The 16,890-nt window shown below is 38.5% G+C and overlaps 1 protein-coding gene across 1 annotated transcript in view; it reads right to left on the reverse strand.

The window, feature by feature from the left end:
* Positions 1 to 16,890, reverse strand: part of ERICH1 (glutamate-rich 1) — a gene marked incomplete at its 5' end in the record, with an annotated part of 39,729 nt that overhangs the window by 4,409 nt on the left and 18,430 nt on the right. The window contains 2 exons of the mRNA XM_009703835.1: positions 1,436 to 1,630; positions 4,088 to 4,465. Coding sequence (XP_009702137.1) covers positions 1,436 to 1,630; positions 4,088 to 4,465 — 573 coding nt within the window. The remainder of the gene's footprint in view (positions 1 to 1,435; positions 1,631 to 4,087; positions 4,466 to 16,890) is intronic.

The following is a 16,890-nucleotide window of genomic DNA, read 5'->3' on the forward strand; positions in this document are numbered from 1 at the left end:
CCTACTTAGATTGCCAATGTGTATTACATCCAATGAGACTATCTGGTTATAATTAAGATCATAGAATCTAGGCTTGAAAGTAATTATTGACGGCACAGAAGGATTTTGTTCCATGTATATGTGGATACTTCAGATCTGTCAGAACCTTAAAGGTTGTCATACTCCATATCTACACTTTAAAGAATACATATGTACTTCTGTAAGAGTGTCCTTTTCAAAATGTATCAGCTATGAACTCTACATGCAGGAATTCTCTCTTTTCTGTGTTTTTCAATGCCCAGCATGCAGTAGGCTCCAGTCTTGGCTGGGATCTTCAGCCACTATCATGCTGTAAATTATATAATGATGTTACAAGCAGTAGTCTCTTCTTTGAATGTTATTGCTAAGCCTCTGATGGCTGCGATCTTACTTACTCTGTTACCACACTACTACCAGCTCAGTCGTTACTCTCCATCTGACTTAGAGCACAATCCAAAATGGTTGAGATTCTCTCATGTCATAGCAAGTGCTCTCAACTCTGATTAAATTCTTTGGGAGATAAGAAAATGCAGCACATCTTGTAGATTCATCTGATGCTGCAACAATAGTACTAATGACAAGTAGCAATAACTATTTAAATGAAGATTACTTGGAAAATGAATTGTTATACCTTCTATGGACTACATGCTGATCTCACATTCACCTGAGACACTATTAGCTGCCCAAGAAGAAATTCTACTAAAATGACAGGGATTATAATAAAAAACAAAAGCAGCATGAATGAAATCAGACTTGTGCCTCAGGGATTAAAAGATTTAGTAACAGAATAATTTTGCTTTTTATGAATGACTGTATAATATAATTTATTATAAAGAGTGACTTTATGTTTTTACAGAATCAACAGTATTTCTTAGAAACTTAAACCAGACATTCATATTTAAACAAAAATGAAGCTGTAAATCAAACTTGTGCATGCAAAATCTATGTGTTAAAGAAGCCACGTAGGTGACCAAGAAGAAATGAAATAATGGACTTTATTGATTCTTAAGCACGCAAAATTACTCCTTAACTGGATGAGTGAAATCTCCAAGATAAACAAGTTAATTCCCATGATTTAAAAAGTCTACAAAGATAATGTGTTAAAAATATGCTTTAAACATGATTAAATCTTAAAACAGTTAAGATTTAAAACATATTGTTTAAAGAACCTGAATCATCTCGTAGTCTACAGTTGCTGCAATGTATGAAAAGTTTCTGTATTGATTGTAACTAAACAAGAAACAGGGAAAATCACTGTATTTTTGGTGGGAATTATGCTTTCAAATCTTGTATAAGCATATATTTACCACTAGATAATTATTTACAGTTTCCTAATTAAAAAAAATCTGTGGCAAATGTGAATTTTAATCCACACAAAAAGAACATCAGTGAATGGACGTGAATGAACGGTACCTACCAGGAGGCATCATGGATTGTTCCTGGAATTGTTTCAAAGCATCCTCCAATCTCTCAATATCCTGTAGCAATACAAGGGATTTCAACCGATGCAGAAGAGTCACATCTGAGGAAGAGATGGTGCGAGATTCAAGATACTGTAAAAGCTCTTGGGCAGTTGCTGAACTTACAGCAGAATCCATGCGTTTTGATTTATCTGGAAAAACAATTGGAAAACCTCATTAAAAACATTCAATGAGCAAAGAGAAATTTCCTAATTATACTTTCTTTTCAAAGACAGCATCTTTCTTTTTAGTACTACTTACAACCAAGTATCAGGTACTAAAGAGCAGCTTGCTCCTCCCATTTTTTGTTAAATGTTAAAACAATGGTAAGAAGGGAAAATATCAAATTCAAAAAGGAAAAAGGACAGTAGAATTCATAGTGACAGGAAAGCTAGAGGAATCTAAATCTTCAAGATTAGCACAGGAGGAAGGCAAGATGAAGAAACTGTACCGTGGCCAAAGCACTGCAGTTTTGCTTCCTACACACTATGTTTTATAAAAACTCACACACATGTGGAGACGGGGAACAACTCTGCGGAACCAGAGGCATCCAATTATCTTGTTATTGTACTTTTATGTTTGTATTTAAAAAGCAGATATTATAGCATGCCAGACAGCAGAGAAGGACATACACTGTTTCTACAGTACTAAAGCATAAATTCATTCTTCTATTTCAGTAACAATGTATAGTCTGTCCCTTTAACCAGGCTCCCTTTAATTCTCCTGTTTTTTACCAGCAAGTCAACTGAGAAGAACAGATTTTTCCCGATTCAGCTTTCTGACATAAGTACAAGAAGTATAATCCAATGTGACCATTTGAAAAGGCTGCTAAAAGCAATGGCTTCCAATTTTATCTAAAGAAAACAGGGAGTGGTAAAGTCACTCAACTAGAAAAGGCAAACAGCATAATGTCAGATCTATATATAAACTGGGATTTGCCTAACAAGAAAGTTAGTCACACTCTGATTTATGGATGTGACATCTTGTCTGCAGATGAACTTTCTTTTACTTGAGAATTTCTCTGTGGATTCCAAGGTCCTCCCTGGCTCAGCCTTCCAAACTCCAAACTCTGCAGGTTTGACACCAGGGCCAGTCAGTCTGTCAACCACTGCTAAAACCTGAACTTGACTTCCAGGAAAGCTGGAAGCTCAACACTTTTTCTTAAAATTCAACATGCAACACAGCTGTGGACAACTGACCAGGTTTTTATTCCGAGTCATGTATTAACAGCACAACTGTTAACTGAGTTTGCAATCTTGCTCAGTTAACTCTGGAGTTCCACTACAGCAAATTAATGTAGTTTAGCTTACACTTACTTAGCGATATGCCGAAGTTGTAAAATTCTTATTTTTGGTGATGGAAATACGTTAGCCAGAAAGCAGGACAGATTTCCAATGCTAGGCTTAGTGTGAAGACCTGACACAGCAGAAAATCTTTAACAGTAAGCAAAGAAAATTCCATGTATAAATCTTGAGGAAAAAAATTAACATGAAATCCCTGATGTCATCTTAACAGGGTTTTTAAAGTAATTCTGTAGTCTAAAGATGCATTTGATGGGACTAGGAGCTGACAGCTCTGACTTACGATGGACTCATACAGGTAGGTAAGCTGTTTAATATTCTTCATTCAGCTCCACAAAGGCAGTCAAGGCCATGCACTTTGAAAAATTTTTCACTCCTTTTTTCCAGTTTTACAAGACTGTTATCATTTTAAAGCTACATTTCGAGCTAGCAACTAAAGAACACACCAGCATGCCCTTAAGAAAACATACTTAATTCTAGAGGATACCAACATGATCTGGTGTACGTACAGGTAAGTACCACAGTACTTACCATTAAAACTTCTTTCTCTCTGAAAGGCATTTATGACATAAGCACCATACAAGTAGCTTTTTAGGAAGGCAATGGAAGAAATGTACAGTAGGAATTTATCTGATTTTAGTGGCCAGATGAACATTCAATAGGCCATTCGGGATAACATCCATGCAATCCTTTTTAAAGTGCTATGAAACGTGCACTGAGCAACAGTTCACATTCATCTTGTTCACAAGTGCTTTATGCTAATACACTTTCCCAGTGCCAACAGTATCTCCCCCTTTCCTCTTGGACCCTGTCTGTCGATATTTCCTTATATATTACAAATAAATCTCCTCCTGGGAAGGAGAACTTTCTGAAAAGTAGGTTGCTTCAGAGATAGTAAGCATGAAATTAGTTTAGGATAGCAATTATTGCCCTCATTTGAAGCTCTCTGAAAGGAAGTAATCCTTCCGGATGTTTGCTTGCAGAGGAAAGAAGAATTTGGTCCACTTTAACCACTACATTTATCCCAAGTGCACTGGAATGTTTTAAAACAGAGGAAGGAATATTATGTATATATTCAAAGACAGAGAAACAAAGAGATTAGGACCACAGTTTTTTACATTGGTGTGGATTCTTACATATTCATGTACACACCAGAAAATGGGACAAATACTAAGTACTTGTGTGCCTGAGTTCAAAAGAGACACTTCTTTAGTAGACTTGGCCCGTTCTACAGCAATAATATGGGCACATCTATTTTCCCCTACATGGTAATACTCATGAAAAGAAAGGAGAAAGAGTGGTACCTACTGTCAGCAAAATAAATTTGTTGTGTTGCCTGCAGGAAGTCCAGAATGCTATCTGCCTTTTCATCTATGTCTTTTAAGCTTGCTGCTTCTTCTCTGCTGTTTTTGTCAGGCTGATATGTAAAATCCACACCTGTAGTTTTTGTTACCAAGCCAGCTGCTCTCTTTTTTTCTTTCTGTCGCTTTTTTTTCATTTTCCTCTTTTTGTTTTTGCTTATTTTGGGACTGTCTATCTGCTGCAGCTGTAAATTATCTTGAACAAGAGTCTCTTGCATTCCAGATTCTGTTTGTTCTCCATGTAAATTATTAGAGTTTTGCAAACTGCTCTTTTGTTTCTTCCTTCGAATGCGCTTTCTCTTGGTTTGTCCTTGATATTCCTCCTCTGCAAATTCAAGAGAGACATGATAGTTGTAAATAAGAAGATCTGTAATAAGCATTTTGGAACTGCATACAATGAAATATTACTCCCTTCAAATTCTGGGATGTCTGAGTGGCTCTAACCTTTTATGCTTAGAATACCTTTCAGTACTACAATGTCAAAGCCAACTTTTCTGAATGCAAGGAGAAAGAAGAGAAGTTCTTTTTCCCTTCGGCTTTCAGTAACGACTGTACTCTCCTTCATGCTACATACTTTACATCACATTTACTTTCTTAAGGCAGATAATATGGTTCTATACAGAGAGTGAAGTCAAAAGAATTGCCAGGGCAAAAAACAATATGGGCAGGCTGGGGGCACAGGATGAGAGAGCTTCCCCAAGAGCCCCACACCATCAGTTGGTAGACTTGACCAAGAATGCAAAAAGAATGCATGTTATTCACAATAAAAGACAAGAGTCCTTATATCGACGATATCCCTCCATGACAGTGCTGTGCCTTAAAAACACCAGGCATCTGTTTCTGAGTGTTCTACTTTCTCCTCCTTAAATACCTTCCTCCTTTGGGATATCTTGCTGCTAGCTCAGCTTTGGACACCAACTTTATAGGGAAAGCATGCAAGACATCAGTGACCTTGGCAAGTAATCTCTGATCTCTTTAACAGCCTGTCTTGGTTCTGCCATTCCCTTGCTACATTATAATTTCCTTAGTAGTTAATTCTTCAAAAGGCTCAAATGTCAAGGGAAAGAAGTCCCTCTTGCTCTCCAAGACAGCTTTCATGCTTCTTTACTAGGATCTTACCCCTGTACACAAAGCCAGAGTTCTGAAGTCATCTCTGACCCTGAACTGACTGCCTCTCCCACACGCTCACTTCTGAGTCCAAGCCCTCCCGGCACTAGGAAGGGAAGAATCCACCTTCCCTTCCACTGCACTGCTGCTCAAGGCCATACTCCTGCCTATAGTAATTCCTGTCCAATTAACCGAAATTCCCTCTTTCATGGTCTAACAAAATCCTCACATGTTTAAACATCATGGAGTGCAGAATGCCAGTGTTGTTCTAATGTCTTGCTCTAGAAAGTTAAGGCATTTATCCTTCCCTTGACCCGCGGTTGTTCAGCCTGGAGAAGAGGAGGCTGAGGGGAGACCTGATCGCTCTCTACAACGACCTGAAAGGAGGGGGTAGCCAGGTGGAGGTCGGCCTCTTCTCCCAAGTAACAGGTGACAGGACAAGAGGAAACAGCCTCAAGTTGCACCAGCGTTGGTTTAGATTGAATATTAGGAAGAATTTCTTCACCAAAAAGGTTGTCAAGCACTGGAACAGGCTGCCCAGGGGAGTGGAGGAGTCCCCATCCCTGGAGGTATTTAAAAGATGTGTAGATGTGGTGCTTAGGGACATGGTTTAGTGGTGGCCTTGGCCATGTTAGGTTAACGGTTGGACTCGATGATCTTAAAGGTCCTTTCCAACTTAAACGATTCTGCGATTCTATGACCTCTACCTGCATGTTTCTAAATTCCTTATGGTGCACTGAGCCCAGCGCTCTTACTTACCTGGTTTTAGGCCATTTTCTTATTTACTTGGTTTTATACCATTCCCTTAGGGTCAAAGAATCTTTGCTTGGCTGACGCTGGTGTAATGCAGGAGAGACACCTGAAGCCCAACCCTTGTTTCCCAGTGATCTGCACAGTCTCCTGAACTGGCTCTGACATTCTCAGCTTGTTTGGCTTCCTCATCACTCCTCCCCCTACCAGTCTTTGCCTCTATTTTCTCCAAGGATGGAGGCTTTCTCTTTCGGTTCTGTTTCTTTTTCTGTCTTGAACTCTGTCAGCTCTGAGCCACTTTCTCTCTTTAAATATCACTACAAGACTTTCAGTTCTTTAGCTGACAGATGACTCACAGCAAAGCAATTTTCCATATTTTCTACGAAGAAGGCTGCATAAAAATAAATTTGCTGTATTGTAATTGAACACCACAGTGTGTTAAAGACACACCAAACGTCACCTCGTACCCACAGTGTGGAATGTTTCGCACGCATGGTATTTGAGCTAAATATCTTTATACATGATTTGGACATATGGGATGTGGGAAAAATAACGTCTGTGTCGTCCTGTAAGAATAAAATATCAGACCTGAAGGCAGAGATGAATGGTGAAAAATGCTATAAACAAAACGTCAGTGTTCCATCTTAAGATCTAATTTGGATTTTAATGGGAGTATTTGTGTTATAATAGGTGAATTTCTCTGTAAACATAGATACATTGTTCCGTAAAATTTCTCAGCCCCCTGTTAACCTGAACCACACTGTTTGCTAATAAAGCTACTCTAATCTGTGCTCTCAGCAAAGTGGCCCAACATGCTCTTTAGGCATCCAAGAATCACTAAATCTCAGGAAAACTACAGCATGTTGTGCAGCCAAGCACCCTCAATTGGTTTGAAGTCACTTGAAAAAAAATGGTGCAGAAGGCTGAACGGGGCTTAAGATAATTGATGTTTTGAGTCAAAGCCAAAAGATTGCTCATCCTTGGTAGCTCAGGACAGCAGAAGGTCTGAAGAGACCAAGGTGAAGTTGTCAAAAGGTGGAATGAATGCAGTCTTTCTATGCGTATGTTATTAAGATAAATACTTGATTGAAAGGGAATTAGAACTGTGCTGGGTTTCCTCCAACACAGAAAACAAATCAAACACAAGACTTTACCTAGTTCTCTTGAAGAGTTAAACCGGCAGTCCTCTAGCCATTTTTGCCATTGTTTGCCCCATATTTTAATCTCTCTTTAGTGTCTACTGCTCCATGTGTGGGAGCTACCAGTGATTCAACATCAGGAACAGATTAAATTAGATGTTGACAAATGCAAAGCAATGCACAAAGGCATTAAGTTGAAGAACTCACTGCTAGGGTTGGAGTGAACTGTTATCAGTGCAGTAAAACCAAAATAAAAGCCAGACCAGTGCATCAGTATGGAAAGCTCAATGAAGCCATTTGCTCAGTGGGTATCAATGACCAAAACAGCAAACACCTTGTTTGCATACATGAGAAAGAGGATGGAAAATAACAGGAAAAATATTCCAAAGCTATTATACAAATCTCTTGTACTCTTCAAGCTTGTAATGCTATGTTTCTTAGCATAATCTCAGCACAGTAAGACTTTGGCAGACAGGAGGAGGACTCTCACAGAAGTTACCAGAGAAAGAAACTCCAAAAAGATTTGTATGATTCGACTTTAAAGAAAGAATAATAAAATGGGCTCTGTTTCTGCTTCCTCATGCAAGAACAAGGTGACACCTAATTAATCTGAGCAGTTTCACAAACAAATAGAAGAAAGTAAATACTTGTCTTACAAACGGTACAGTTAGCTTATTGAATTCACATGTGTGTGGGTATGCACAGGAGCCAAGAGCTTAATGGGATTCAAGAACTGGTTGTTTATATTGTCAGCAAGGCTACCTGATTATAACAGCTATGCTAAAATATAAATAAGAGTTGTACAAGAAATATAACCCATAATGTTTAGGTCACAGCTCACACAATGATCTTAGCGAATGAAATAATCGGTGGGACTCACCTCCCACAACTCTTAGCTGTCTGAAAAGAAAATACTTGGTGCATACTTAGACTTACGCTCCCTCTGATAAACCAAGAGACACTAGCATCTTCAGAAAGCAATTTACCTCATCCTAAGCCAGCTGGGATGGAAATGCACCCTGAAGGTCTTCAGCTCTCTCTCTCCCCTTCCATTAACTACAAAGGAAATGTAGACAATGAAGTTGGACTAGATGCTTGCAACAACTAAGAAGAATTAGTCTCTTTCACAATACACAACAGTATGGAGGAAGGTGCTTCTTAACGTGAATCTGCTCCGCAGACTGATTTTTACTAATTAACAAAATCACCTGTGTCATGAAAAAAACCCTTTTGGCTGACTCTCTACATTTCAAACCAGTAGGGAGGCCTGATAAAATTTCAATAGATAGGAATTGAGTTCCGATAATTTTTCCCACTAACTGAAGAAGTTTGTTATGTCAAAGCAGTATAATTACAACAAATGCATGGAATATATACTACACAAGCAATCTCAGTGGGGTGTTGAATACATACCTAAGCAACGTCAATAGGAATATCACCTTTTGGGCCACGCTAACTATAGCCACAACTGCAGCTACAGCTTGTCCTAATTTCACAACAGCTGATGAATCTTCTCCTTCTGTTCTATAATGGCCTGTCACCTCCCTCCCTCCTAAGACCCATCTCTGCTCCACAAGTGGCTTAATTTATCACATAATCCAATTATCCACAAGCAGTTATCTTTAACCTGTTTAGTCTGGAGTTGGTGCCCTCTCAGACTGAGCAAAGTAGCTTCCACACAGAATGCCCATATAGATTTTCCATCCATGGTCACAATTTCATAAGCATTTCTTTCAGTCTTAATAAGAATACCCGCTCAGGAACTGTTCAGAGTTAAAAAAAACAGTTTTCTTTGGCTTTTTTTGGTTTGTTTTGTTTTTTTCTGGATTACTGTTAGTCTAGATTACTTTCCTGATGCAGTTTACCATGCAGCTGCATAGTCACACTAGCCAGACTGACAGAATGATATGGAAGTGGGAATGAGTAGTTTGAAAAGGAAAGTCATCGCCAAAAGAAAAAGTCATCTTCTAACAGCCTATCTCATCTGGTCTGAAACATTAAAAAGTTTTCTCCATGCAAACTGCATGACTCCTTAACAGAACAGAGGCAGAAACATGTCAAAAAACAGACTGAAAATGAAATAGAGGACTCAGTATCTAGAAACTGGTTATTGAATTTTGACAATGAAAAGTCAGCACATCCAGTTGTATCTTCCAAGGAAAAACAGAAAATAATAAAAATAACGATTTACATCCAGACTCTGAATAAGCTTTTATTTATTAATTTCTATTATATCAGCAAGTTATTTTGTATTCATCACAGGGCAGCTGGAGACACCAAGAGATTAAATACAAAGCTTAACATAGGCTAACAGCAACAGCTCACTGTTCCTGCCCCATCCAGACCAACCACCAGCATGAACACATTGCTGGCAACTCCGTGACTGAAAAGATGAGTTTCCTCAAGTTTATCTGTATTATCTCGGTTCCTTTGGACAACGGCAGATGGAAACATTCAGGGAAAGCATCACGTAAGACAATGAAAAATGGGAGGCTATTTACTTAGGTGTCTGCAACTTTAAGGTATACAAAGTTCCACAGCATGCCAAACTGAAGTTTGGCTTTGAGCATCTGAGAATAAGCTGATGATACTAGAGGTTTTTAAAGACCAGGTCCCTAAATATTATTAGAACAAACTTTCAGAACAGCACATTAAAAAAGCGATAAAGCAGACTCAGGAAAAGATAGTCAAAGAATCTCCTCCGAGCTTTAGAAATCTCCTCTGAAATGTGCTCATCATGACTCAAGCACGGCAGTTGGCTCTCCTGCTCACGGACCAAGTCCCTCAGTAGGCCTTCCGCGTACTGCTCATGGTAATTTTGTTCTTTTGCTCAGATGAAACAGGACATATGCCTCTCCTGATTTTTCAACCAGTTTAAACTCTTTTCTTCTCCCTGATATACTGGATGGATTTTCCATGGTGTACCAAGCTGTCAATACAGAGAAATTTAATTTTGGTTTAGGATCGTGCAAGGGAAAAAAAGTTATTTTTAGTGCCAATTAGGATAGCAGCAGCTACAATTTGGCCAAGAGTGAAAAGCTGTGGCTAACGAATGCCATAAAATGTAATGGCTCATTAGAATAAAAGCAATACCAAAAAGATCTCAGGAGCATAAGACCATGTCAATATTTTTACACTCTTTTTAAAAAAATTGTCTGAAAAGATCTCAGGAGCATATGACCATGTCAACATTTTTACACTCTTTTTAAAAAAATTGTCTCAAATCACCATTTGAAATAAGAAAAAAAACCCACTTCAAAGGTTTTAGTAATCTGTAACACTTTTGATGTTGGAGAAAATTGCAAAAGACTGGAAGCTGTTTAGGATAAGGACCATCTTCCGTTTGTTCATTCATACTACATTTGTATACTCACAAACGAAGATTTCATATAAAACTGGCAAATTTTGCATATATATGCTGTCTACCACAACAGAGTACTACCTCTTGGAGTTAAAGCAAATCCAACTAACAGTAATAACAATAAGAAGTAAAGGCAGATATCACAGTCTACAAGAGTCTTCAATCCTCGATGTTTATTGACACTACATGCAGATGAATTTCTCTTACTCATAAGTTATGTCAAGCTTCTGCTATAAGAGGAACCGTACTTGGTCACAACGAATGTCCACCTAGTACTATAACCTCTATCAAACAGTAGCCATACACTGCATTCAAGATAAGGTTTTATACAGTGGTATACTGTTGTTCCTTCTTTTGTACTTTTTACCCCAATAATTGCCACCATTTTATTTGCTTTTTGACCGCTGCTGAGCGCTGAAATGTTGTTTTCACAAAGTTATTTATCATACCGTAAAAAACCTTACTGCTGCTTGGGAACAGCCAGCTCCAAGCCCACCATTTTGCAGGTGAATTTTGACTGGTTATTTTTTCCTAAATGCATCACTTGACAGCTATCTAAGATGTGTTTCATCTGCCACTTTTGACAAATCACTCAGATTATGTTGGAGCCAGCTCCCGCCTTCAGTGCAGTCAATATCTGTGAGGCCATCAGGGAACCTTCTGACTTCACTGTTTGCTCTATTTACTTGACCATCTATCGACCACAAGCCTCCAGTTGTGACCTCCCTGTTTTGAGAACTGCGGCATTCTCTTCATCCACTTACCTATTCTGAGAGTTTGCCTTTCACGCTATGTCTATGTGCCCGCTTTGGCAAGGGGCTTTGTCAAAAACTTTGTGCAAATTCAAGGAAACCACATCAGCTGTAGCGCCCTTATCCACATATTTCCTGGCTCTTCAAAGAATTCCAAGATATGTGTAGATTTCCTCCTCACGTTGATGTTTCCCATGCAGAGCACACGTTCTCAGGCATCCACAAATCTTATTTTGCATTATAATTTGTGCTGAACTGCCTAAGGCAAACACCAGGGTTACAGGCTTGCAGTTCCCTGGATGATTTAAGAACCATTTTAAAAAACTGGTAACACACTATCCAGCCTCAAAGTCTCTGATAACAAGGCAATTTGAGAAGCGAGTGGTTATGCATCACTGTCAGTAGTGTGGGCAATTTTTTCCCTTGAATTCTTTCAGAAATTTTAGGTGAATAAAATCTGGTACTAGTGATTTTATAATTTATTTTGTTATATAACCATTAAATCACTTCCGTTTCACATATCCTTGAGAAAGTCCAAGAAGGAGTGTTAAAGCATGGGATTCTCCATAGCTTTTTCCATAGGCAATATCAATGCAAAGAACTTATTTAACTTCTCTCAAACAGGCCTGTCTAAGTATTCCTTATACACCATGATCGTTGGCTCTAAAGACTGGCTGGCGCACTGCTCCTGATGCAGCAGAAGAAAGACTTATTACCCATTTTAATTCTTTGTACCATTTGCTCAAATATTCCTTAGCCTGTCTTACATGTTTTTACATTTAAACCTGTTTAAAACATCATTTGGGTGTGAATTCAGCTTTTTAAAGGACACCTACGTCTTTCTAACAACTTCCTTTACTCCGTTGTCTAGCTCTACTGTCTTCCTTTCGCTTTTTCTCACGCCTTTCATGACAGGTGGTGGGCGCTGGCCTTGAACATCACATATGGTGTCCTTAAGTAGCTTCCATACCACCTGGTACAGCTTCCTTCTCTTAGCTGACCTTTTTGAGTTTCTTTTGAGTAAGTATCTTTATTTTTGTGTAGTGCCCCTTCTTGAAGTGGATCACAACTGTTGTGGATTTTTTTCGCCTTTTTTTTTTTGGTTGTTGTTGTTTCAGTAGGATGTTGAACCTACTGGTTGCTGTTGCAATGCACCTCTTGTGAGCCAAACTCCACTCAGGACAAAGTCAAGAGTCACGTTTCCTCTCACAGCCCCAACCACCAATGCCTTGGTTATTGACTGTGCCTAAAAACGGAGACTTTTCACAACACCCTGATGTGACAGTCACATCATCTGAATCAGGAGAAACTGAAGATCCCATTTCTACTCTCCCTGCTGCTTCTCTGATCTTTCAGCATACAGCACTGAGTATTTGCCATCCTGGCTAGATACATGATGAAACAGACTCTAAGCTTGCTTTTGGTTTTGATATGTACACTCAGTCCACACACCCATTGATCTAAAGCATCCAGGAGATATATGAAACTAGACCAATGAATACATTCATTTTGACAATAACATTTCAGGTCTCCTGCCATTTTATGCAAAAAGCTATGCTTGATGATGCCCCCAAATTTTCTTAAATAACTACTTTTCTGATACAAATTCTGTACCACTCAATGACCTAATTTTTAAAAGAAAGTAAATATTTTGACCTTTTGTTGATCTTTCTCATTATTATTTTTTAAATTTCAAGCCCACTGCCTTCATTAATTTTGGCTTTTTTGGGCTGATGTGCAAACCACCCGAGTCAGTCATCATTGTATAGAGGCATCACGCAGCACTTCCTAGATGGGCTCAGTGGTGCTTCCCAAAACCACGGAGAATTACTGTATTGACTCAGGAAAAAATAAAGTTATGGAGCTGAGCATATCCACAGACATGACAGAAGAACAGAGATTCAATGACAATAAGTAACTGTTTTGAAGGCTACTAAATCAGAAATGCTCAAGGATCCTAAAGCTGCCTATGGATTTTCTACAGTTCAGCAGCCACAGACTAATTGCTACTAGATACAGAAATCTTCTTAGTCTTTGGCTAATAAGATTACATCTTTGTATTTGAGCAGAAAGCACCACCATGAATTGGAGGGAGATATGTAACATTCATATTAAAAAACTGAAAACATTTTAAACATTTGATGTCACTCTTACACTTAAAAAGTTTGTTCATTCTTTTAACTTTGTAGGACACAAACACATATTCAGAGTTTTCTTTGAAGTCCTTTTTTTTTTTTTTCTTTCCAGAGATGGTTTCCAAGCAATGCTTAAAGAATCCAAAGCTCTCCCTTTGCTCAGAATAACAGAAATGATAAGAAAAGCTGCAATCTTAAAATCCTGTCCAGCATTTAAAATGTTCTTTCCAAATATACCAGCTAAAATAGCGTAAAGTGTAAGAAGTTATTTAGACTACAGAACCACAGACTATTAAATGATAAGCAACCTAATGGAAAACTGGTATATAGTTTTCCCCTGTGATAAAGCAGTATCAAAGAGCAGATCTAAACTAAAAGTACAATCTTTTGTACAAAAGAGCTATCTAAAACTACAGACACTGACATAACAAAATGAAGATACTCAGCAACAAAACCCAGCCCAATTTATCAATTTCAGTTATCAAATATTTAAATATGATACCTCAATTCAATTTTTGCAATATTTCACAACATTTCTTAACTTTTTACACAGCATCCAATAACCAGTCACATTTAACCCCACACATGAAAGAGCTGCCACAACTACCATTTATTACATGATTCTTTCAGTAAATCCTATTTCAAAACACTTTGGAAAAGGAAAGTCTGAAAGAACGCAAACCCTCTGAGTGGTTAATTTTAAACTATTTCCTTTATCCATTTCTCTTTGGATCTTAACTCTGATTTGAATTAAATTTAATTACAAAGTTTATAAGCAGCTTTGTAAAAACAGGGACATTTTAGGGTCTGGGTTCAGTTCATTTTTATTAATCACATTCTAACTTAATTCCATTTTAAGGAATAGTTGAAAACATTACTGTAAGTCATTTCTTAATGACCAAGTGCTCTATGTTAAGCTAATCACACATATAAATATGCAGACAGGTATGCTGTAAAAATGAGAAAGCCCATAGGGAAGACCCCGAACAGCTGTGTAAGCTGGTAATCTGCCAGTTTGTCACAGATGGGAACCCGGTGCCAGCCTTCCCAGGGATGTAGGTTTGTTCTCGACCACATGCTGTGCTGCAATGGGGCTCTGCCCTGGGCAAAGCTGTGAGCTCAGACTGCTCAACCCCCCTTTTTTTTTTCCCCCAATGAACATTCCAAAATGACTTCTAAATAGAAAAGCTGGGTTTTATTAGAACAGACACTAGAGCAGGTGATTTTGGGGGGAGAAAACTCAAACTGAGAAAAATTAAAACAAACCAATACATAACTGTATCTCCACCTTGCCTACTGCATCCCGGTAAATCAATCCCCTTTGCTTGGGCTTGCTCTCAGTCCAGCACATCAGCAAGTTCCAGAGTTGCAGAAAAGTCCACAGAGTCCCCTTTGGGTCTCTAGGGAAGGTCCCTCTGAAGCCTGGGTTCCTGCTGTGCTCAGCAGACATCTGGTCTCTGCTATACATAGGGCTTACCCCTTGGCCACCATCATTTCTCCGCAACCTGTTTGTCCTTTACCTTCTAGAAAGTCACTCTCTCTCAGCAAACGCCTCCTCAACTCCTAAGGGCTCTATCCTGGCTTCTCTACTGGGCAACTACAGTTTTTCCAAGAATGAAACATGATATATGACATAAACATGTGATTATTCATAATAAATTGAAAAACAAAACAAAAAAACACCCAATGAATACCATCTGTTACCACAAATGTTTGGGAAGTGACTGAAATAATTTTGTCACAAGATCATGTACTACACATACTCTGTTTTCCTAGGGATTGATCCCACTGCACATCATCTGCTATTAGATCACCTAGTGCTACGCACAGCAAAATGTTACTGGGATAACATGGATCACTCAGTCTTTATAATTTCCAGGATTTCTTGTGCTGCTTCCCAAAACCAAAGCACTTAAAATGGCAATGCGAGCACAATGACTTGTCTGTTCAGCTTAGTAAAGTGCCAAGTTCTTCTTACTTGGCATTTAATTTGTTGAAAAATAGAAGTTGTTCTGCGTCTCACTGAAGCATAGCATCTTTGCTTGAAAATAAGAGAGACCTTTTTACTGTTCTTCAATTATATGACATACTTTGTGAAATAACCCTGCTATGATAAAGGGAAATGTGTTCATCTGTCTACACTTGACATTGTATTTTATACAAATTTGAAAATCTGTCATCTGCTTGCAGAACACAGTTCTTCCATCACATGCTGCACCCCCAATCCAGATTAGTGGTGATGCTGTTGCTTTTTTTTCTTTACTTGGTACACTGTCTCACACCTTTACAAACTGAAAGTTTAATTTTTCTTTTCCACTTCACAGAACTTTAGGTATCAATAGCTATAAGTCACAGACTACACATAATTTGCTATGGATATGCATAATTTTTCCTCCTCTTTGATATATCTATACATGTACTTAGATGCTCATTACTAACTGAATCTCTCACATGCTTTTGTGAATCAGTTGATGTATACTACTATTAATCCCACTGGGAGGAAGGAAAATCCCCCTCACTGGTATAAAATGCCATTGCCTCAGGGAAGGAATAAAAGGGTTCTCCCAAAGAGAACTTATCCTGCCACAAGCATCTAACTTTAACCTATATGCTGACTTCTAGGCAGGATGTTCCCCCTAAATGAAATACCCAGCAGCAGGTAAGAAATCTGTGAGAGGAAAAGAGGAATAAATCCAGGTCTAATAAGTCTCTCTCTAGGGCTTAATCATGTTCTCTTTGTACATCTTCCACAATCTACACAACAGATTTGGGCAGAGAAATTGTGACACAAGTCATTTGGCAGCTGTGACCTCAGAGGCTATTGTACTACCATGTCACTGAATATAGCTTGGGGACAGACTACGATTCCTTGTAAGCATCTTGAGCTGTACTGGATAATATCAGTACACATATCATTGACTAAGCAGTTAGTTTTGAAAACTTTTCACACTTAGGGAGGACAAGTCTTCAAAGAAAAACACCTTCCCTCTGTCTTAATTTTAATCCGACCACTTCCAACCTGAAAAAAGAGAGTTGTAACTGAGTGATAGTTTAAGCCTGAAGGAGCAGGACAGCACAGCTGATTTCATCTTCCCTTCAATTCTTTTTGGACTTTGTTTTGCTCTTCCTGACCTTTTGGTAGTAATTAATAACACATACCAGAAAGGCTTACACATGATTGGGACAGCAAAATAAATAAACAAACCTCACCACACTGAGCAAAACTGTTCCGGTCATCTTCTCACCCTCCTGCCACTACAGTTCTGAGGGTGCCCTCTCAGCTAGCCAATAAAAGTTCCTTGTATTATGCTGCCAGTATTTGTGCAATGCCTCTAACATTGCTACAGTTCATCACTAAAATCTTCTTGATAATTTTTTTCCTAAAGAAATGCAATTACATTATCAGACTATAGATCAGAAACTTAACCAACTGCACACGAACAAAAACCCCCTCAAACTCCCCCTTCTATCCTTCTAGTCTGGTTCCACCTAAAAGTAATTTGACA

The sequence above is a fragment of the Cariama cristata genome, unplaced genomic scaffold (genome assembly GCF_000690535.1).
Source record: "Cariama cristata isolate BGI_N322 unplaced genomic scaffold, ASM69053v1 scaffold6617, whole genome shotgun sequence".
NCBI classification, from domain to species: domain Eukaryota; kingdom Metazoa; phylum Chordata; class Aves; order Cariamiformes; family Cariamidae; genus Cariama; species Cariama cristata.